Consider the following 24,671-nt stretch of genomic DNA (forward strand, 5'->3'; position numbering starts at 1 on the left):
TCACAGTGCCTTAGAGATAAAAGCCACACTGTCATGACATAAAAGGCCCTCATCATATGATCACTGATAGATAGCCAGTGATCAGCTTTGTCCACTTTACCACTTACCTTCCCTACTCTGCAACCTCCTCATCAACCCCCTCCATTCCCAACTCCCCCACTGCTCCCCTCACCACCTCACTCCACATCCCACCAACACCTCCCATGCCACAGGCAGGCTGAACTTTTGGGCAGTTCCTAAGCCAGCACTGCTGCTGTCTCATAACTCTGTGCTTTTATATACCTGTTCTCTCTGACTATCGGCCACTTGGGAGGCTTCTGCTCATTTCTTTGATTCTCAGATGGAATATCAGTTCCTTCAGTAGGCCTCCTTTGCTGTCCCTCACTCTGTGGGCATTCAGGTACTTCCTCCATGCTACAGTTACATCCTTGCTTTCAGCCTTTAAAGCATTTCGACACCAAATTTTAATTGCGAGTATACTGATCTAGCTCACTGAGGGCAGGAAATGTGTTTGTCTTTTTATATGTTCTAGGTTGGTGTTGACATTTACGATTGTGTGTTTCCTTATTCGTGAACAAAGAGATTCAGGCTCAGTGGTCTCTCAGCTTCCTATCAGCTCTGAATTTGTGTCCTTATATTAAATTAAAAATCATTCTAATATATAGCAAAGTGCCAAACAGATGAAACACACTCAATGCATGTTGAAATAATTAATGAATTATTTAATAAAGCATTCGTTTTCTCTATTTTGTTAATATTTACTTGATTTCTATGGAGAACTTTTCCTTGACAATCTGTGTTTATTTTCAAGTGTATATAATTATGCGGCTTTAATTGGGCCATTGTAATGTCAAATTCATTTGGTCAGAGGCAATTGAAGAATTTGACAGTGAGCTCCATATTAAAACAAAAACTATCTGTAACATGTAATCAGAAACACCCACAATAAATGTATAATAGTAGAGGTTAAAGTAATACAGATTAATTTGGACAATTTGGACAGTGCAAAAAAAGAAAGATACAAGCAAAACTCAGTTCTCCAGAGAAAAATAGTAATTTATTTTTTTACTTTCCTCTGCTTTTTCCCACCATGTGGTTACTCTTTTATTGCATATTGTCTTGTTTCTTTTTCAATTGCAAATTTTATTGTTGGTTTCGGACACCGTTTAGGCTTCTATTTAACAATTAAACATGTCAGTATACTCATAGAACAGAGTAAACCAGAAAAGACTAGAACCTGGTGATAAACATATAACTAGATGAGAGAATTTTGTCTCTCTAGGACAACTCCTAGACAAAAGGAGGGCCTTTTAGGCATTCAGAGCAATAGGTGTCTGCTACATCCACCTGGGTTATCAGGTGTTTCGCTGAAGAACTGACCTCAGGCATAGTGAGAAAGTTTACACGGCAGAGCGTGTGCTGATGAATGGCATGTAGTTAACATCTGAGCGGGCCAGTTGGTGGGAATGGGGGAGTGTCCTGGCAGACAGATGGTGTAAATAGAAAAACTTGCTATAGCTGTTAGGCAATAATACACGTTACTTTATTTATTGCACTTACTTTGTGCCAAACACCATACTGGGAACTAAGAATGCAAAGAAGAGTAAGACCCAGTCCAATGAGAGATCTAAAAACCAAGTACACAGTCACGTCATCACGTGGTGGATACTCCACAAAGAGATGTCCTGGACGAGAGATGCTGTTTGAGGAGACATCTGGCTGCCCTAGTCGCTGAGTAGGTCTGACCTCAGTTTTCTGGAAGGGCCTTAGTTTGGGATTTAGGTGTGCACTCTGGAACTTAAAATGGAAGATATGATAGCTAGGTCAGGGGTCAGTCCTCAAGGAACCAGGTGGGAACTTGGTTAAAGGAGCACAAGAGAAGCCCGGTGACTACTGTTAGTGTTCGTTTCCTAGGGCTCTTGTAACAAAGTACCAAAAGCTGGGAGGCTTAAAATAACAGAAATGTATTGTCTCACAGTTAGAGAGGCTAGAAGTCCAGAGTCAAGGTTTTAGCAGGGTTGGTTCCTTCAGAGGGCTGTGAGGAAGAATCTGCAGGCTTTTCCCAGCTTCAGGGGTGTTTGCTGGCATTCACTGGCTTGTAGATGAATCACTCCAGTCTCTGCCTTTACCTTCAAATGGTGTTCTCCCTGCATCTCTGTCCCTTCTTGCTGTGCATAGTTGTCTCTGTGTCCAAATTTCCCCTTTTCATAAGGACACCAGTCATATTGGATTAGGAGCCACCCTACTGACCTGATTGTAACTTGATTACCTCTTGTAAAGACCCTATTTCCAAATAAGATCACATTCTGAGATACAGGAGGTTAGGACGTCGGCATATCTTTTCTCGCTAACGTAATTAAACCCATAACAGTATCACATGCACAAAGTCAGCGGAACATTTTTAAAAAGGGTTAATAGAGAACAATCATCCTGATTGACTGGTTTAGGATCCTTTCTGAGAAACAATTATAGGACCAGAATCATAGGCTGGCAAGGCATAGGGCTGAAGATGAGACTGAAGCCAAAGAGGGCAGGATGTTAAAATGTATCTAAATATCCTGGAGCCTCTGTGAAAATGCTCTCAAAGCCCACAGGTTAATTTAGTCAGCCTGTGTTGTATAAATTTACTTTTGCCTTCTCTCAGCTGTACTTAATTGTCTCCTTAAAGTACAAAATGTATTTTATTCTCTTCTTTGGCTGCTGTGAATGATAAACCTGGAAAATGAGAACAGAAGGCCCTATACAAAGCTATGTATCTCCTCCTGCATAGCGATTGGTCACTTATGAGGAAATCATTATGGTTCTGACTATGGCCATGTAGCCCCAGGTGAAGGGGAAATTACCCATACAATTAAATCAGAATTGAAAGTAAAACTAATCCTTTAGAATTAAAAAAATCTATTTTGTGATTGAAAGCATAGGTATCAGATGAGCTTTGTAACTTTAGGTAATTTGCCTAATCTTCACTTTAATACATAAATAAATGTATTTTTATTATGAAAAAGAAGTGTGTGCATTATTGTAGGATAGATCGTAGATAACATGCTTGGAGAATCTAGTCAGTACACTTCGGCTCATAAGAACAAGTCTGCACAGGATGTGGGATGGACAAAGGCAGCATAATCTTGTGGGGAGAGTACTAGTTCAGCAACATAATAACTGTATTCTTCTACTCTGCCATGGACACTTATGCGGCTGTATTTTCTTATCAATGGACAAAGAACTTCAGGCTAATTGATCTCTTAGGTTCCTATCAGCTCTAAAATTGTGTACTTATATTAAAGTAAAAATGATAAGTTCTTCCTTTAAGAAGAATGAATAATACAATCTTTGAGAAGTTTCTCTACTCAAGAATGCTTTTCTACTGAGTTCATCATTATCATATAAAGTGTGTAGATCATTTTGTCTTAGCACAGAATGGAAATTCGACAAATTGAAATTACAAAAAAAGAAAAAAGACACACAGAGATATACACTAACCAAGAGTACATCTGGCATTCTTCTTTAGTGGTGGCTGAAGGAGAATTTTTTTTAATGGTTTAAAATGAATATGTATCTTGCTCTTTCATAAAAAATGATGAATTGAAACATGGGTGTATATGAATTTTATGAAACTGTTTAAAATGTTGACCTGTTTAAAATTTATAGACCACTTCAGGGCTAATACCTCTCTCAACAGCAGTGCCAGAAATCTGAGAAATAGAGAAATTAATTAAAAGAAAAATCAGCAAAATCTATTACAGGTAGCTGTGCTCCCCAAAGTCTTTTCTAATGCAAAGGTGTAGTTGTTACATGCTTATCTATCCAATTCCTTTTGCTTCAGACACTCAAGCTTAGTCCAGTCCAATAGCTCTGAAGTCAAGTATGAGGTTCCAGAGTTTCACTTAATTAAATTTTCTTGCTAACCATCAGTTGAAGAATAGAGTAGCCTATCCAAATCAGTACTTTAAAACTTTTGATGCCAAAACTTTTGAGTTTTGAACTCAGAGCAGAGAGATCTGTAAAGAATTCTGACAACCTGGCCCCTAATGCCTGCTGCTTGGCCCCTTGCGCGTGTTTTGCCCGTTAAGAACCCAGGGTCAGGCGCACTCTGAGCTCTGATACACTTCAGAAAAGGACACAGAGCCCGCCTGGGGGGTTGCCAGGGCCAAGAGCTGTGAAAGCACAGAGCGCAGCTGGCGGAGTACTGGAGAGAGAACATATGGGGAGGGCGAGAGACGCGCTTCGGAGTTGAGCTGAGCTTAGTGTTCTGGCCAGGGGGAGGTCAGAGTCTGGGCAAGTGCGGGAGCAGCAGGGCCACGCCATCTCAGATGCCAAACATCAGGGACGTTCCAACTTGTGTATTCCATTTGTTTTTAATTATCCGCATGCCGAAGGGAATTTTGTTTTTTGTAAATAAGGATGACAAACAAATGAAGCTCTAGCAGGTGCCACAAGCTTATTTTGTCCTGAGCTAAGACTATCCTAGCTAAGATGTAACTTACCAAACAGAGCTGGTGACGAGGAAGGTACTTTTTTCTTCTTTCATATGAAAACTTCTGTGAGTTCTAAGCAAAGAGATGCATGAGCAAATGTAATTGTTGCAGCAAATTATTTTTGTTTTAGAGGGATTATTAAGGCAGTTATTGATGGTGGCACTATTCTGATAAAAGCAATTTCAAAGCTTAGTGTTTGAGCTCAGTCTTGCCAAAGTTTGAAGTTTCCATCCAAGAAGCTTCAGTGGCTCCCTGCCATGTTGAACAGCTCCCTAGAGCATGTGGTCCCAGCTGCTTCACTAAGCAGTATTATGGTACCATTTCTGAGGAGGATAATGAAATTCCAGCATACAGCACTGTGTCTGTGAATCAAAACTTAGACTGCGAGGAACCGGATTTTTCCCCAGGGTAACAGGAATAAGGCATTAATATGCTAATTTGAGCCTGAATTCGGACCCCTTGCTCTTTGGATTTTGTATTAATTCTCCCATTTATACCCATGCACACGTCAATCGGAAAACCCTTTAGTGGAATGGACAACCAGCTGTCGGAGGTGGCTGAGGTCTGGTCCTTCACAGAGGCAGAGGCACAGATTAGGTTTTCTCCTGGGGGTCTTGCCAATCAGGGTTTCGAAAGCACAGCTTATCTCATGCAAACTTCCTTTCCCCTAGAGAAACTTTAAAAGAGGCTTTGTTTTTGCCAAGATTTTCTTTTGCTTTTCAGCTTAATTAGTAGTGATCCAAAGGAACCAAAATAAGCTATCTGTGGTCATGTGTGAGTGCTGATGTCCTACTCTTATTTTGTGAGATTTTTATATTGAACTTAGAAACTTAGAAAACCCAGAAGAACCATTGAATGTGGAAAGGAAAAATAATGTCTAGATGATCTATGATTGTTTTTTCTCTTCTGCTTTTCACTGGGTTTTAATTATTTAAGAAATCTTAGCAAATTGTAAAATATTTAAATGATTGGAAGCAAGCAGTGCGTATTATATCCATACAAATCATCAGTAAATAGAATTGTACTAGAAGATGAAAATAGCTCTTCTTATAATATTTTAGAATTTCCCTTGTTCAAGAATATCTGTTAAGAGTCCACTGGGAGTCAGACACCATGTGATGAGCCAGGATACAAAAATAAAATAATACGGCAGAGCCCCTAAAGAGAGTTCACCTTCTTGGGAGTCAGATCTATGAACAATGGCTGTATTATTACTTAATTGATAAGATAGAATTATGCACATGGTGCAGTTGGCATATGGAATAAGTAGAGATCAACCAACCCTCTGCAGAGGAAGAGGCATTTGAGCCAGGACTGAAAGGGTACATGGAACAGAGGAAATGTGGGTGTGGGAAATCTAAGTGAAGGCACAAGCAGACAGAGATGCAAAGGCATTAGGAGGGCATGTGGCATGTTTATGGAACTCCAAACATTTTGTTATAACTGGAATGTAAAGTTCAAGGGGAAATTCCTGGTAGGTAAGATTGGATTGATAAGCAAATGTCAGATCAGTAAAACAATGAAATATTTTTATATTTGATATAGCAGCTACCATGTGACAGATTACCATGGTAAGCAATGAGGGAGATACTAACACTTGTATCAGATCAATGGTATGATCAGATCTTCATGTTAGAAAGGCTACTCTGAGACTCAGAAAAATCAAAATCTAAGTGTTCAAGACACTATTCAGGATACTAGTGTAATAATATTTATAATAATAATATGCCCAAGAAGGACATCATAGTCCCACTTTTGAAATGGTCTCTTTCCCCTTTCTCCTTCCTACTTCCTACTAGGTTAATTTCTTCTCATCTTTCACATTCTTAAATATCATTTCTACCAACGGACCTTCCGCAAGCACACAGACTAGATTAGGTCTCATTTTATTCATTGATATGCTACCCTGAATATTTTCTTCACAGCAATTACTCTAACTGCAATTAACGACCTTTGGGATTATTTGTTTAGTATCCATCATCCATTAGCTTGTTGACACCATAATGATAGGGATGAAGTCTGTCTTGCCTAGCCAAGTCTTTAGCACATAGCTGGTGCTCCTTCTATATTTTCATGTAAATAAATGATAAGTAGGGAATGTAACATTGGATAGAAGAAGACGGGTAAAAGGAATATTTAATAGGTAGGATCGCAAAAGCTTGGCAAGTGGACAAAAATGAAAAATAAAAGGTGAATCCTGGATGAGTCCCAAGTTTCTAGTTTGGAAAATTGGAGGTGCCATTAATAAGAGTTACGACTGAATTATGGGGGAAGATTATAACTTAAATTTGAGCCCTACTATATTAATTAATTGAATCATAGCTCATATTGAATTAAATTTTGTTTTCTTTGAAAGGGTTTGGTGTCATCCTAGTCTCATTCCGGTATATTTTCAAAACCTATTTGCATGGAAATTTCCTGTAGAAGATTAACATATACTATCTAGATTGAGTGTTCTTTGCCTCAGGTTCAGAAGATTATCTCTGTATTTTTGTCTTCACAGTTTTGGTGTTCCTCCAGTATTGAGCTGGGCTTCTTTGGCAGATAGCATAATACATTTTTAAAATTTTCCAATTCATTAAATTGAAGTTAAAAATTTGGAAAAGTTGAGGGGTAGTCTTTGCAATCAGACCTGGTTTTGGTATGAGCTGTCCTTGGTTACAAAATAAAAATAGAAATTTAAAATATCTATAATTATTTTAACATTTAAACCTGTGTAAAACCTCATGCTACTTAAAGAAAGATTCCCAAAGGCAGTAGATAAGTTTTTGACATCAAAGACTGCCATGCAATCATCTCATCTTTTATTCTTTTTATTTAAATAAAAAATATTGTCTGTTCCTTTCCAGTTACACACAAAGAGAAAGAAAAAGACAAAGAAAAAGGAAAACCTGAAAAGAAAGGTATGGAGTTATTCTTATTGCGGTTTTTACTCATTGGTCTGTCACCGTTTGACCGTTTCTTCTTTATGTCCGAATTTAGATGACCATGAATTAATTTTTTAAAATTATATTATGATAATTTTCCTTAGAATTGAATGTGAAAAGAACAATTTCTTGGTTGAAGGAAATAAAATACTTAAGACTCTCAAACTGTTACCAATTTACTTTCTGGAAATGTATCAATTTTTCCCATGGCAATTCTGAGATTGCTTTAGCCAACAATGAGGATATTATTTCAGAAAATAATTGCCAATTTGATAGGTAAGGAAGTGTACTTCATTACTTTAACTTGCATTCTGTGATTATATATTAGACTGGACTTAAAACTTTTTTAGTTTTTATTTGTTTAGAATAAGCAATGCACACTCATTGTTTAACACATAAAGGTACCTTGCAAAAAGCTTTCTCCTGCCTTGCCCACACCCTCTGATCCCATTCCTCTTCTACCCACACATACACACAGTAAACCGCTTTTATGAACTCTGTGTGCATCTTTTCAGAAATTCATTATGCATTTAGAAGACAATATACATTATTGTCTCTCCCTATTTTTACACAAAATTTAGTCCTATGTTCTGTCTTTATAACAATATACCCTAGAGATCTTTCCATATCAGTAAATAGATATTTCCCTCATTCTTTTTAAAAAGCTGCATAGTATTTAGATAGAGATATTTTCCTCCACTGTATCTTTTAATTGCTTGTTGTTTGTAGGTTGAAGGATCTGAATGCGATTTTTAGTGATACATATTTCTTGTATAACTCTTCACACTCACTGCCCATTTCTCCTGATGATACGTGTATGTGTCATTTGGGTATACATCACTGATCTGTTACGTTTACAAATATATTTCTTATATGGTTAGTTTTGTAGTTAATGTAAGGGTTTCTGTCTGTGTGAATAAACATGTGTGAGTGCATGTGTGTGATATATGTATGTGTTTAAGTTCTTGAATTTTTATGGGGCTAGATATGTTAATATTTTCTTTTGGTATTTCTGCTCTTGAGTCTTCATCCAAGGATTAATTCAGTAATTACTAATATTCCTCAAGTTTAAAAAATTAGGTTCATATTTCACATTTAACTTTAATTCATCAAAAATCTATTTTAACATATGATGTAAAATAAAATTCTAACTTAATTTTTTTGCTCTTGTTTTAGAATGGATCACATCTAGGATATTGAGGCTAAATTTCAGCTGATTTATGTATCCACAATACACATAGCCTACTGAGAAATTTTATTTTGTGAAACATTCCACTTAGCTAGAATGTTTTACAATGCTTAGGAATCAGATGAGTTGAAACATGCTTCATTCTTCCTTATTCTAAACTCACATTTGAAAATTTGAATTAAATAGTTGTTCTTTTATTAATGTTTACTTTGTGATAATATCCATGAATTTCAATACAGCCATCTTCTTTGTTCTAGAAACAGGTGTCCATTTCCTACCTGCTATTGACTTATATAGAATTATTGGCATCAGGTTCTGTGTACTCTGACTAAATGAAATAATCTGATATTTCTTGTTATTTCTTTCCATCTTTACAATGGCTAAATACTTTTCATTGAAAAATAATTGAGAATTTGTTGCCCCTAAATTACACATTTGAAGGAAATTTGTCCAAATTCAAAAGCAGAAACAAAACACTTGTGTCCTTTTATTTACTGTATACCAATTAAAGGAGTTTGCTTTTTATGAGATAAGTTATACTGTAGCCCAATGACCTTGAGTGAATTGTGCCCTCCTTCAGCGAATATTGTCCGAGCTGTTACTCATAACCCCAAATGGTAGTGGAGATGACTATGGGTCAGGCTGAGAGATGGAAAGGCTGAAACTCTGGAGGGGAAGGAAACTGCTCTCTTGGTAACTCTGCAGCTGCCATGATCTCATGGACTTCAACTGGACATAGTGCCCTAAGCTTTCTATGAGGCTTGCATCATCTCTCCATAATTCTGGGGAAACCATTCATAGACTGTATTTTAAAAGAATAATTATTTAAATACATATTTTAAGCACATCATTTTCCTTTTATAATACAAGTAAAACTGATTGACATTAATATTTGTATTATATAGTTAGAGAAATGAAAATAATTAGGGCTCCAATTTTTTACTCTAATAATTTGGCTCTTTCCTTAACCCAGCTATTTTAATTAAAATCTCTTATCATTTAATTTTCCATAATTTCTTTAACTCTCATTATTCTCTAATAAGTAGTATGTAAATGTTGAAATATGTATGGTGATTTGGGAAACTACTAAACCGCACAGTTTAATACATTTGAAATATGAGGATAACCTGCTCATGCTGTTGTACTTCTCAGAACTCCTTTACTTAAACCATTAAGAGACACAAGATTTTACTAGTCTATGTAAGTAAAATAGAAGTTGATAAAATAAATTTATATTGTTTTATAAACAATTATTGATTATTGTTATTAATCTATTACATAAACAACTAGAAGGTATAATGTTTCAGGTATCATGTCAAGTACCGTTCAATTAAGAAGCTGCCACTCAATCAGTAATCTTTGATGGTTACCTTATAACCCATTAGTGGTTCTCAACCGTAGCTGCTTCCCTTAGGAAGTATTTGGAAAAATTTTGGTTGTTAAAATGTCATTGGAGTGGAGGGCATTTGGTAAGTGGGGACCAGGGAAGCTAAGCATTTTTTCAGTGCACAAGACAATCCCTCATACTGAGAAATTGTTCCTTCCTAAAAGTCAGTTGTGTCCCTGTTGAGACACAATGTTCTTAATCAAAGCTGTAGTCCTGATAATTATTTTTTTTAATTGTAAAAACAGCGCTTCCTCCTGATAAAATGATGTATCTTTCAACAAATTCTTATAAAATTACTCTCTCTGTTTGTCTTTCCTGAAAGCTATTATTCTAAAATTCTACTTAGAATGATAACTTTAAACAGGAGGGTGAGACTAGCTTTCAAAATGCTTTCTAAGTCTTAATGCCTAGTCTTTTAAATTAAGTTTTATACAGTTTTTATTAAATTAGTAATATTTTATTCCTGAATTGGGCTCATTAATGTCATCAATCTTCAAACTAGCTTATGATTTCAGTGGCTATAATACTGAGGTAAAGAAAAAGCTTGAAATTTATTAAGAGTGTGTACTAATATAAAATTTTCTGTTTAAGCAACTCACAAGGAAAAAATTGAGAAAAAAGAAAAACCAGAAACAAAGACAGTGGCAAAAGGTAAATTATACTTTTTACTTTAAAAGATTACATTTTGAGTAACAGGTAGCTGGATGATTGTAAGCATTCAGCATTTCCTTTACATAACATTTAATTTAGCCTTACATTTAAAATTTAATATCTAAAAGAATAATAAAACTGAATACTTAAAATAATAGAGCAGCTCCAAATGTGAGAAGAAAATGAAGAGCTTTCCCATATGTGGGGGGCAGAATTTTGGCCCCCATTACCTTCATCCCTTGGTGGCATCCCCTTAGCTAGGTTACATTACATGGTAAAAGGAGTTTGCAGAAGTAGTTAAGGTGGATCTAAAATACGGAGATTATCCTGAATCATCCAGGGCTCAATGTAATCTCGTGAACCTTTAAAAACATAGAGATGTGGCAGAAGAGAAAGATTTGAAGTGTCAGAAGGACTTGGGCCCCCACTACTGGCTTGAAAATTGAGGGAGGTACGTGGAAAGTGTGAGAAGGGAATGAATTCTGGCAACATGTTGAGTAAGTGTGGAAGCCAACTCCTCCCCAGAGTATCCAGTAAGAAATGCAGCCCTGCTGACAATTTGATTTTAACACTGTAGACCCTAAGCAGAAAACCTATTTGAGCCACATTATGGCAAGACTTTTGAACCATGGAAACCAGGAGATATTAAATGGTTGCTTGGTTAAGCAGCTAAATTTGTGGTAGTTACTATAACAAGAGGAAACCAGTACAACATATCTGGTTTACAGTTTGGATCAGTATTACACCTTGAATTTAATTTTAGAACACTAAAATTAAGGATTTCTTTTTCCAAGAACGATAATGCATCAACTTGATCAATATTTTAAGCATTGAGGGCCTTAACTGTCTTGATAATACACCAAAGAAAAAATCAGTTAGAATATCAACGTAATGTTATAAACTTTGGAAGATTACATCAACTAGTTTTTATTCTAAGTTTGTCTACAAATCGTTTGATGTTAGAAAAATACAGGTTCTGATAGTTCAGTCTTATCTACTAAATTCAAATTGCTTCTTCATATTTTATTTATACATATATATTTTATTGAAGTATAGTTGATTTATAATATTGTATTAGTTTCAGATATACAGCAAAGCAATTCAGTTATAAATATATAAATTTTTTTTCTGATTCTTTTCCACTATAGGTTATTATAAGATATTGACTATAGTTCCCTGTGCTATACTGTAAATCCTTGTTTATCTAGTTTTTATATAGAGAAGTATATCTATTAAATCCATACTCCTAATTTATCCCTCCCCAACTTTCCCTTTGGTAACTATAAGTTTGTTTTCTATGACTGAGTCTGTTTTCTGTTTTATAAATAAGTTCATTTGTATTATTTTTTAGATTCCATATATAAATGATGTCATACAATATTTGTCTTTGTAATAGTTTTGTTTTAATTTTAATTTAAAAATTTAATTTTTTTTATAGAAGTATAGTTGATTTACAATATTATATTAGTTTCAGGTATACAACATAATGATTCAAAATTTTCATAGATTATATTCCATTTAAAATTATTATAAAATATTGGCTATATTCCTATATTGTATCCATGTACCTTATTTACTTTACATGTAATGGTTTATACCTCTTACTCCCCTACTCCTATCTTGCCCCTTCCCCCTTCACTCTTCTAACTGGTAACCACTAGTTTGTTCTCTATATCTGTGAGTGCCCCACGTTTTGTGTTTTTAATGTCATGTTTTACATCTTCATGCTTATACCTTAACCATTTATTGCAGTTATAGATGAGTTTACGATTTTTTTTGTCTTTTAATGTTTGTACTAGCTTATTTAAGTGGTTGATCCACAGCCTTTACTATACATTTGCCTTTACTAGTGAGATTTTTCTTTTCCTATAGATAATTGTTTCTTGTACCTTTTTCTTTTCCACTTAGAGAAGACCCTTTAACGTTTCTTTTAGGGCCTGTTTAGTCTTGATGAACTATTTTAGTTTTTGCTCTTCTGAGAAGTTCTTTATCTTCCTTCAATTCTAGAGGATAATCTTGCTGAATAGAATGTCCTAGGTTGTAGGTTTTTCACTTTCAGCACTTTAAATATATCAGGCCATTCTCTTCTGGCCTGCAAAGTTTCTGCAGAAAAATCATCTGGTAGCCTTATAGGGATTCCCTTGTACGACTCTTTGTTTTTTTCTTGCTCTTTTAGAATTCTCTATCTTTAATATTTTCCATTTTAATTATGATATGTTTGGGTGTTCATCTTCTTTGGGACCCTCTGTGCTTCCTGTACCTGGATATCTGTTTCCTTCTTCAGGTTCAGGAAGTTTTCAGCCATATGTCCTCAAATACATTTTCGACCCCTTTCTCTCTTCTCCTGGGACCCCTATGACGTGAACACTGGGTTGTTCAATGTTGTCTCAGAGGTCCCATAAACTGTTCTCATTTTTTTAAATTGTTTTTCTTTTTGCTGTTCTGATTGGGTGATTTACATTATTTTATTTTACAGATCTCTTATGCATTCTTCTGTATCACCTACTCAGCTGTTAATTCCTTCTAGTGTGTTTTTCATTTCAGTTATTATATTCTTCAGTTCTGATTGGTTCTTTTTTTTTTTTTAATTATTAGCACCTTTTAATTATTATTTATTTATTTATTTATTTTTTTGGCTGTGTTGGGTCTTCATTTCTGTGCGAGGACTTCCTCTAGTTGTGGCAAGCAGGGGCCACTCTTCATTGCGGTGTGCGGGCCTCTCACTGTTGTGGCCTCTCTTGTTGCGGAGCACAGGCTCCAGACGCGCAGGCTCAGTAGTTATGGCTCACAGGCCTAGTTGCTCTGCGGCATGTGGGATCTTCCCAGACCAGGGCTCGAACCCATGTCCCCTGCATTAGCAGGCAGATTCTCAACCACTGCGCCACCAGGGAAGCCCGGTTCTTTTTTATATTTTCTAGTTCCTTGCTAAAATTATCATGGTGTTCATCTATTCTTTTCACTAATTCAGTTAGCATTCATATTACTAATGCTTTGAACTCTTTATCTGGTAATATTTATCTCTGATTCATTTGTTGTTTTTTCAGAGTTTTTTTCTTGTTCCTTCATTTAAAACAAATTCCTCTCTCTTCTCAGTTTTCTCAACTATCTCTATGAAATTAGGTGAAACAGTAACCTATCCCAGTCTTGAAGGGGTGTCCTTATGTGGGAGTGCCCCTATAGTCTGCATGTGCCAAGTGGCTTTGGTGGGAGGGCTGGATCTGACGTGAGCATGAGTCTCATCCTCCCCCATGGTGTGCTGGCAGCTCTCACCATGGTAGGATGTGGAGCTGGAGATGGAGGGTCTAGGGCCAGAGCCAGGTGTGAGCCTGGGCTTCTCCTCTGTTCAGAGGCTAGCACCGCCCTATTGGGGACTGGATCAGGTCTCAAGTTGCTGGAGGAGAAGCCCTGATGTTTGGGACCAAGCTGGCTCTGTTCCCTCTAAGTGTGTGCTCTCCCTGCTCTGGGCATTGGCACCTTCAGCACAGAGCGGAGCAGTGCTGCAGCAAGAGGGGCTGGAGTGTATACTCAGCATTATTCAGGGTGCAGGCTGGGGTAGTCCCAGCACCAGTCAGAATTCTGGTCCACTCCCCATCTGCTGCCTCCATAAGTGCCAGGAATGACTGCTGTCACCCAATTAAGATGAGCCAGCTCTATCCTTTATAGCCATGCACTCTCCTCAGCTGTGGCAGCCTTTGCCCTAGGGTAGAACTGCACCACAGAGCAAGTTTGGCTAGAGTGGGTGCTCAGCTTAGGCTGGGGCATGAGCTGGGGTAGTCACTGGAAACCGGCTAGAATCCCAGACAGTTCAGTTTGCTTCCTCTGCTTTGTTTCAGGAGTAAGTGAGCATGTGTGTGCTCTTCCAGAGCAGAGTCTAGGTTTCTTACAGCCCTGCTGTCAGTCCCACTGGTTTTCAAACCAGCTAAGGGGACTGGTACTCCTGGTGTCAGACCCGAGGACTGCAGTGACTGATATGTGTTTCGAACTGCTCACTCCCCAGGGGGGAATCTGCAAGCCTAGTTAATCCTGCTCCTCTTCTGTGTCCCCTCCTAGAAGTACAGGTCACAACCTAATTGCTTCTCTTCCTACCTGATTTTGTGTGTATCTTTCTTAGAGGCTTGGTTGTAAAAAAGTCTTTCTGCCAGTCTCCAGTTTGTTTTCAGTGAGAATTGCTCCACATGTAGATGTATTTTTGATGTGTTCATGGGGGCAGGTGAGCTCTGTGTCCTCCTACTTGGCCATTTTATCTCCTGCTCCCTCCTCGTATTTTAAAATATAGGTTTTATGTGATCAGTGTATTTTAGAAATCTAGTATATTTTCAAGGTACTAAGCATGTAGTTAAAAATTGGAATGTATTTTCAAAATTTAATGTGTTTATCTACACAATGTAAAATAATTAGATATTTGAGGCAGATATATTTTTTACTAAATTTTTCCTTGAGGTAACCAAACATCATTTTATTGAAGTTAAGATGGATGAATTGAAACTTAAAGCTAGTAGGGATGTTAGAGATTATCCCAATTAATTACCTAACTTAACAGATGAAGAAATTTACTTCTGGGGAGAGAAAACAATTTGTCCAGATTATAAAGCTAGTATGTAATTGAACTAAGACAAAACCCCAAGTGAGTATAAATCAAGTATTCTTTCCAAAGATAATTAAATAAAGTCCTTCAAGCATCCATTATTCCTTCAACAAATATTTATTTAATACTGTATTAGTTATTTCTTGATGTGTAAAACATTACCACAAATTTAGTGGCTGAAATCAACACACATATATTATCTCACAGTTTCTGTGGGCCAAGAATCTGGACATGGCTCAGCTCAGTCTTCTGCTTTACAATGTCTCACAAAACTGAGATCGATGTGTTAGACAGGGCTGCAGTCCCATCTGAAGTCTCAGCTGGGGAAGAACTATTTCCAAGTTCATTTAAATGACTGTTGGCAAGATTCAGTTCCTCAAGGCCTGTTACATGAGAGTCTCAGTTCTTCCTGGCTTTTGGCAGGAGGCCATCCTCATTTCTTGCCACGTGAGTCTCACCAATACTGCTGGCTTCATCAAACCCAGCAAGAGCGAATCAGCTAGCAAGAGAGCAAATTAGCTAGCAAGCCAGAAATAACAATCTTATGTAAAGTAATCATGGAAGCCACATACTGTGGGTTAGCAGCAAATTCATAAGCCAGCCCATATTCAAGGGGAGAGGATTATACAAGGGTATGAATACCAGAAGGTGGGAATCGTTAAGGGCCATCATGAGTCACTCCGGCCTGCCGAAAATCACAAATACTTTAATAAGAATATAAGTGAGAGAGGGGGAGAGAGAGAGAGAGAGAGAAAGAGAGAGAGAGAGAGAGAGAGAGAGAGAAAGTTAAGCAATTGGTAGTTCCTTAATGAATGAGAGTTGAAATGGGTTATTTCCTAACCCCAAAAATGTATAGTATGTTAGTATGTTTATTGGGTAATGCGGTTTCCCTACTTTAAGACATTTTGATTCTGGTTCAGATGCTAACAGGTATTACGAATTCCAAAATTGGATCAAATATGCTGATGTCATTCTTTTGGTTAGACCATTTGTTTTCCATTTGATAAAAGTCATAAATTAAGTGTCTTCCTAAACTGAGCTGGGTGATTTGAACATGACAATTCTTTTTTGCTTTTTTGTTCCTAAATGAACTCCTAAGTGCAAATGTCACTTAAATTCTTTTTGAGAAAAATCAGGAAAAGTATTTGGCACAAAATTTAAGAACACCTACCCCGTTTGATAAAAATAAATATAAGTTGAGTGTTGCTTTAATTTTATGGTATTTTCCCCATTATATCCACATCATTGTTGAGTTCTCACCCATTTTTGTTTTTAATGTGAGGCAACATTATCTGTTTCAACGATGAAGATCACTAAAAATGTCTAAAATAGATAGAGAAAATTTTGTGATTTTTATACTTAAAACCACTGATAAAAATGAATTTGTTTTAGATGTAGTCTTGTGTTTAAGAAAATTACCTTTTCTCACTTATAAATTATAATGGCACTAAAAGTAGATCTTAATTTCACATATCTTTAATTTCATAGTACAAAGCTAAGGTTAAATCAACTGCTACCTACAGGAAGTGGGTAGGTGCCATTTAGGGTAACCAAAATAATAATTTTTTTTAAAAATTTATTTATTTGTTTGTTTATGGCTGTGTTGGGTCTTCGTTTCTGTGCGAGGGCTTTCTCTAGTTGCGGCGAGCGGGGGCCACTCTTCATCGCGGTGCGCGGGCCTCTCACTGTCGCGGCCTCTCCCATTGCGGAGCACAGGCTCCAGACGCGCAGGCTCAGTAGTTGTGGCTCACGGGCCCAGCTGCTCCGCGGCATGTGGGATCTTCCCAGACCAGGGCTCGAACCCGTGTCCCCTGCATTGGCAGGCAGACTCTCAACCACTGCGCCACCAGGGAAGCCCCCAAAATAATAATTTGACACATAAATAGTATAAGCAAAAAAACAGTTGGCAAATTTTCCAGGTTGTTTCAAGCCCATTTCTAAACACATATTTACATATGTAATCTATATGTCAGTATGTTGTACACATGATCTGGATATAGTGAAACATTTACTGTTTTCTCTTCTTGATCAAAATTGTTCATTCATAAACATTTATTCTTTGTTTTCTCTGAAAAAAGAAATGTCTTTTTCAAATGTCTCTGAAAAACATAATGTCTGTGCTAGACATTATGTTGCTACAAAAATGAATAATATAGTTCCTATCCTCAAGTTGCTCTCAGTCTGGTAGGGAAGACAGATATGTGAACAGCCATCTGTAATATAAGATAAATAGTAGGGAATAACGTGTACCTAAAAAAAAGTTGAGACAAATTTAATCTCGGGTGAAGAAATGATTAATTCCAATGGCAGAGTCATTTGCTGCATATGAATTGAGCACAAAGGGATTTAATATGTGTGTAAAATATGAAAAACATAGACAATATAGCTTGGTAATATTTGACATGTGGAAAATACATGAGATATTTTTTAAAAAAGAAAGTAGTCTATTGGAGGAAGAAACTTTTGGAAAGATGCTATGAGAGGAGAAATGATGAAGCCAGATATCACAGGGTTTTGTGGTTTTGTTTTGTTTTCATTTTTTTAAAATTGGGTATCACAGGCTTTAGTCAACTCTCCTCAGATAGGAATACGGTCCCGCCAGTCTTCAGAGCACTGGCAGCAGGCTCTGAGCCTAGGTCATGCTAGGCTCTCTGGAGGGGTTTGTTAGGTGAACATATGTGGATCGTATGACTCTGAGGTGCTATTGGCCATCTCAGAGGAACTTTCTCTCCAAGCAGAAATGAATAAATATTTTGGTGTGGGGTCCTGGAATGATGTTGATTTAAAGTCATTTGCACAAAGCTGATGGTTTCAGTCATAGAAATGTATGTGTCTGCTGTAGGAAGGAGCAGAAAGCAGTAAAGGAAACTTAGAAAAGGTTTAAAGGGAGTAGAAGAAAATCCCCAGTTGATTGTAGTCACAGAAGCCGCAAAGATGTTGGAAGTTTGTGGAGTAATTGGGTGATTCTTCTATGAGAGTTTTATGGTCAGTAACTTTGGGAAACAGTGGGTAGCATAATCTCCTTCCTTGAAGATTCTTAATGCACTTTAGCTTTGAGAAATTCCATAGTAAAGAAACCAGTTTAGCTTAAGTGTTTCCCAATTTATTTTGATAGAAATATCCCCTACCCCTAACACAGCATCAAGATTTCCCTGCAAAGTTCAACAGTGCTTTGGGAGGTGTTAGTCCATTCAGTTAAATGCAGTACCACAGGTGATATTGTGGTTTCAGAAGCATCAAGCATTAGCATTTTCATTCTTCTCTTTGCAGGACTTCATAATATTATCTTGTCTTAGTCTCAAATCCTAGCTTAGTGTACTAAAGTCAAGAGACTTGATTATAATATTTTCTTCAAATTCTTCAACATGAGTGACAATAACGGCTACCCATTATATGGGCAAATGACGTTAGAGGGTCCAACACTATAGTAGACTTACTATGAAGTCTAGTGATTATGTGTGATCCCATAGAATAATGTCCAATATGCAACCTCTATTATAAACACTTTCCACGAATGTGTACTATATTATTATTGCTTTTTTAAAATAATTGAAAGATTCGCAGACTGATTAGTTCACATTCCCAGTTTCCTTCCCCCCAATACATGTAATAATATCAGAATAAGAATATGAATGTATAGAATATATGTATATGTATCAATTCATATATATTCACATATATGCTAATTTATAGCACTTTCTGTTTTCTAGGATATATTTAAGGGCTTTAAAAGTCACCTGAATTATTATTTTTGAATTAAGATAAGCAGGAGCCAACATCTTAATTTTGCTCTCTTTCCATCTCTTTAAAGTCAAATCATTAGAGACTGAATGTCTGAGTTATCCCTTAATGGATTTTATTGTTTTGTTTCTATTAGTCATTACCAGTGCAAATAATTTTACATTTGCCTTCATAATAGTTACCTTTAAAAAATATTGTGTTGACAATTCAGTTTCTTGAATGACTTTTAAGATATTTCAGTTGTGGACAAAAATGATCATATCGTTTTAAAAGGTCTCTTATTGGGCTGTTTGGTATGGACATGGCTTTTCACTGAACATGTCTATATATATACTTCCCTCCAGAATCTAAATGCTTCCTTGTTGATATACTTAGTTCCTGACTACCTAAAAGCTAATGTTTTCATGTACAAATTAAGAAAGAGTCCAACTTTAAGTTAGTTACATTTTTTTAGTACTCTAACATGCCACTTCATAAACTATATAAAAATCAAATGATAGTCACAAGTATTTATGTCAGTGACACAATTTTTTTGTTTTTCTGTTCTTTCTTTTAAAAGTGTTCTTAGCAACCAATGAAAGATGAAATGCTGCATTGGTTAAATATATATATATATAATTCAACTTTTCTTTAACTCCATGCAGAAGAGAAGAAACCTAAGACTAAAGAAAAGACTGAAGAAAAGATTAAAAAGGAAGTGAAAGGTGCAAAACAGGAGAAGGTGAAGCAAACAGCTGCAAAAGTAAAAGAAGCACAGAAAACATCACCTAAACCCAAAGAGAAGGACAAGAAAGACGCTGCAGTGGTGTCCAAGCATGAACAGAAAGGTAAACATTCAGAGGAGGTGGCCAGAGGTTCTAGGAGAGTACTGGGCAAGAAGCAGATGCAGTGAAATTAAAAACTGAAAAAAGACCAAGATCAGACTTTAAATGGGAGTAAAAGACTTGTATAAGTGAATATACCTGAAAGGAAATACAATAATTTGGGAATTAAAATTTATTTATAGAAATACTAAACTGTGTTCACATATCTAAAGATGCATTTTGAAGCATTTTTAAAAGAGGATTTGAGTTAGTATCTGAAGTTATTTAAAGGACACACACTCTTTGTCCTTTGTGTACTCTTTGAAGAACAGCAATCCAGGAAACTGACAATTCTCAAGGAGTTTATTAAGGGGTGTATGTTCAAATCATATAGAATAAGTATCATAAAAAGTATCCATACATTCCTGTAGCTCTGCAAGAGCATATAATTTAGAATATACATTGAATTATTAAATCCAGTTTGTCCGATGACTAAATTTATCACCTTAGAAAGCTCTGTATCTTACATATTGTGCTGCTTTTCGATAAGAGTGATGTCAAACTTAACATCCGTACTTCACAGAAATAGAGCATTTACGTGGAGGTGGAATGTAAACCTGATATTCTTTAAAGAAAGGTGCTTGTAAGCATAAAAGGGTGGAGTTTTAAGAGGTCAGCTGAGGGCTGTATTGTCACACACCTCCGGCCCTTGTTGAATCTTTCCTTCCCTAAATCCACTCCTGGCTCCAAGTTGCTACACGGTCCTGAGCTTCCCCACACAGAATGTGGGATCTGCTCTGTATAGACTATTCCTATAAATGTTTTTTAGGGGTGTTGCAAAATAAAATTTGTCCTTATTCTGAGAGTTTTAATAATTTTATTTGAGGGCTAAAATTAAGGAATTGTTTCCATAAGATTTGCATTAAAGAAGTTAAAAATATTGTTACTGAGTAAGCTATTTGGACAGTGAAACTGATAATTTTCCCCACTATAAGGTACAAACAAAATATGAAATTTGCAATCTATACTCTTTTTGTTTAAGATTCTACATACAGGTGAAATTATATGGTATTTGTCTTTGCAATCCACTCTTGTATATTATCTTTGAATCACTTTTTCCCCTGAATTCACAAGTAATATTTGGAAACATTTATTTATATGAGGGAAAAGGTGTATTTTTTGAAAATGTATTTTAAAAAGGAAAAGAAGGATGGAAAGAAGAAAGGAAGAGTTTTTTTTTTTAAGTAGTCCACAAAATTTTTAATTTAAGTAATTTTCTTTTATTTCAAAGTAATACTGATATTTAAAGCATATGAGTGGAATTAAATCTTTGGAGCCCAAAAACCTTTCTTCAGTTTTAAAGATGATTATATTGCCTTGAATCAATTAAAAATATTAATTATCATCTCTAACAAAGCTGTATGTTATTTATGCAATAATTTGGGTAGGAAAAATATAGTAAATAAAGAGAAAATATTTTGAATGGACTATTTTATTGTGATAGAAGACAGGAAAATTAATCTTCTGATTCACTGATATGCTTATTTAAAATTATTATCAAGATCCTAAAATACTTCGCATTTTAGATTGCCTTTTAAAAAAGAAAATAATCACACAAAAAAAGAAAATAATCACATGAAACCAGATTAAACGTACCAAGCATATTTTTATTTTTTGTCCATAAATACAGTATGTAAAAATTCATTCCAGTTATATATGGGAGTACCAAAATACTTATCTAGCAACTAGGACTATGAATACACTTTTGGATGTTCATTTTTAGTATCTTAGTTATTTGGGGGCCATATTTTATTGATGAAGACACGTCACTAAAATATTTCCAAATAATATGTATTTTCTGGGTCACATATACTATATTTTATTCCTATCAGTAATCAGTATTGAAGATAGTGTTATATTACCTTTCTATTTTCAATCTACTGTTTTCATTTTCATATCAAGAGCTATTTATCTGTTAAAAGACATTCAGATATCACTTAGAGTTAAATAAAAGCACAAATGTGATTTTATCAGCTAAACAAATGCATTTGCTAAATTAAGGCTCTCTATTGAGAAGAGCTACCATCAATTAGATAAATGTATTATTAGGTAAATAATGAAAATGTTACCTCAAATAGCTGATCAGACACATAAATATGGCATTTAAAAAAATTTAAGCTATGATTTAACAGCATTTGTTTATAAAAAACCTAATTGCATTATAGTTTTAACTCAAACATGATAAAGACATAGTGCTTTCTAAATAATCTACTTGTGAGGTGACTTTGATTTTGAGACTCTTGTATTGATGATTTAGTAAAATTGTTGAGTTGGTTCTCCTTTAGGCAAGGGATTATTTATTTGCTTAGACCTAATGAATTTGTTAAGATAGACCTAATAAGTTAGACCTAATGAATTTGACATTCTTTTCCTATAGATTCCTATAGATTCCTAATAGTTCTTCTTGAATAAATAGCTTCTATAGGTCTTTTATTCACTGGACACAGATTTTTACATGCAGCAATACACTTATTGGCAATTATTTTATTATATAGTATACATGCATATACATTCATATATGGTTATTTTTAACATTGTATATATAAACACTATTTCTACTAAAGCATCAGGAATAAGATTCATATATATGTACGTGCCTACTGTAAACTTAAACACACTCTTATATATTACATAATCTGGTTTTTATGGACCATTCTTAATCTGTTTAAAGCAGGGTAAGAAGGGTCAGCACGATCAAGCATTGCTCTCTGATTTTCTGGTGGTCTATGGCAAATTTGTGGGGAAGGAAAAAATCAAACCTCCCCACTGCTATGCTCATTCTTTCTTTTCTTCCTTCTTATTTTTTTAAACAACTATTTGTGGCAAGCAGAGAAATTGTAGCTAATGTGAATCTGCCATAGAGCACCAGACCACATATGCCCCATTCTCATTAGAGGTTTTTTAAAATTTATTTTCTGTTAACATTCTACACCCTGAATGCATTTTCTCTCAGCTGCTACTCCACAGGGAATACCAATAAGGCAGCAGCTGAGTGACATCCATCACTGCTCCCCGAGGATCAGGAAGGGGAGACATGGACAGCATGTGGCATTCCTAGAAAGATGTTCATTCGGGAAAGAAGTACTAAGAAGTGGTGACGAGATATGAAATTACCTTATGTGAATTATTGTCACATAACAATGAAAGAATGATAGAACAGTTCAGATTTTCTTTAGGAAAAAAATGTCCTGTTTGAATATTTGAGTTGGATTTAAAGAAGCATTTCTTTAAAATGAATTTTCCAAAATCAGGAAGACTTGGTTTTGCTTTATCCTTAGACAGGTGTAGCAGACACACTGGGGACTGCCCAACACATACCTGCCTAGAGTTCTTACACATTGTTAAGGTCAACACACAAGACAGGTGGAAATGGGCATCCTAGTTTAAAATATTTAAAAATTCTTAACTTTGGGAATTCCCTGGTGGTCCAGTGGTTAGGACTCCATGCTTCTACTGCAAGAGGCACGGGTACTATCCCTGGTGGGGGAATTAAGATCCTGCATGCCTGTGGTGCAACCCAAAAAAAGAAAAAAAAAAAAAAGAAAATTCTTAACTTTAAATATTGTAGAAATACTCTCTTTCTTCCTATTGATATGTTGGTGCCATTAGAATGCAACTTCACAACATTATTTAAATATAAAAGAAACCTCCTACGTGGTGTAACTCAATTTTCTAGATTAAAAATATTAACCTTCTTTGAGTTCATCAGAGATTTTCTTTTTTAAATGGGAAACTTGTAGGACTACTGGTGCATTAATTAAACAAATGACTTTGGATCCAGAAAATATTGGTATAAGAAATATAAGCATTTTACTTTGGTAATAATTTGGTAATAGCGTCATTACACTCTTAGCATTCAGTTAAAGAAGAATCTCTGAAGCATGAAGATTTTAATTAATTCAATAAACTATTCCACGTGTTATGTATATAAACATTCTGTCACAACTTGGGGCAGAGCACAATATTTCATTTTGGGGGATAGTCCAAACCCTTCAAATTTCAAGAAGTCCCTGCATTCTAAACTTCTAAGGTACATACTTTCTCCATTGCTGTTGCTGAAGGCTATGGTACCACTAGAAACGTTGTGAGAAAAGAAACTTTGAGCAATTTTAGATCAGTGATTCTGAAAGTGTGGTCTAATCTGATTCCTCTGGGGAGTTAGTCAAAAATGCATATTCCTAGGGTCCAGACCCATCGAATTGTAAGGGTTTTTTTTGCATGACTAGGCCAAAAAAATCTGCATTTTAACAAATTCCTCATCTTTTTGATATTTAAATTGCCCTTTGAGAACTACTTCTAGAGTTGTAGGAAGGGCACATCTAAAATGATCAGTCACATTAACTACTGAAACAAAGGGGAAAGCCTGCCGATTTTAGGAAGTCCTCCGTGCCCAACCTCAAGTTTGCCATTTAAGGGAAATGCAGTTTTTCATCTTAGAGTCAAATGGCTCATTCTACAATTTTGCTAAGGAAAAGGGTTATGCCCAGAAAAGAGAAAATACTCTCTACCTTAATCTTCTCTCCTGTATCATAGGATTCCCAGGTCCTGGGATCAGAAACCCCTGTTATTACTGCCAGTACATTGAGGAGCAAATAAATTCTTGGACTGACCTGAGAGCTAACTCCCTCCCACTCCCCACCTCACACGTGGGAAAGTGTGACCCAATTCAACAATCAAAATCCATGCAACTTTATGAAACTTTATGAGATTTGGCCTACTCATTTAGGTACTAATGAAAAGAATTATATTTTTACATCTTCTGCAATAAGTACATTTTTTTCAAAGGTGGAGTCTCATAATAAAATGGATTACTCTAAAAGTACTGTAAATACTCTAAAAACAATGAGGTTTAC

General features: G+C 35.8%; 1 protein-coding gene across 13 annotated transcripts in view; it reads left to right on the top strand.

Moving 5' to 3' along the window:
- The window catches only part of TRDN (triadin), a 367,278-nt gene that overhangs the window by 105,983 nt on the left and 236,624 nt on the right, over positions 1–24,671 (top strand). For 12 of the 13 annotated variants that reach the window (XR_009005184.1, XM_057527820.1, XM_057527823.1 and 9 more), the window contains exons 6-8: positions 7,325–7,378; positions 10,570–10,629; positions 19,600–19,782. Coding sequence is in view for 12 of the 13 variants with exons in the window: in XM_057527820.1 (XP_057383803.1) it covers positions 7,325–7,378; positions 10,570–10,629; positions 19,600–19,782 (297 nt within the window). In the remaining variant the exon portion in view is untranslated. The remainder of the gene's footprint in view (positions 1–7,324; positions 7,379–10,569; positions 10,630–19,599; positions 19,783–24,671) is intronic. The other variant, XM_057527822.1, reaches the window with a different exon arrangement.

This window comes from Balaenoptera acutorostrata, chromosome 14 (assembly GCF_949987535.1).
Source record: "Balaenoptera acutorostrata chromosome 14, mBalAcu1.1, whole genome shotgun sequence".
NCBI lineage: Eukaryota > Metazoa > Chordata > Mammalia > Artiodactyla > Balaenopteridae > Balaenoptera > Balaenoptera acutorostrata.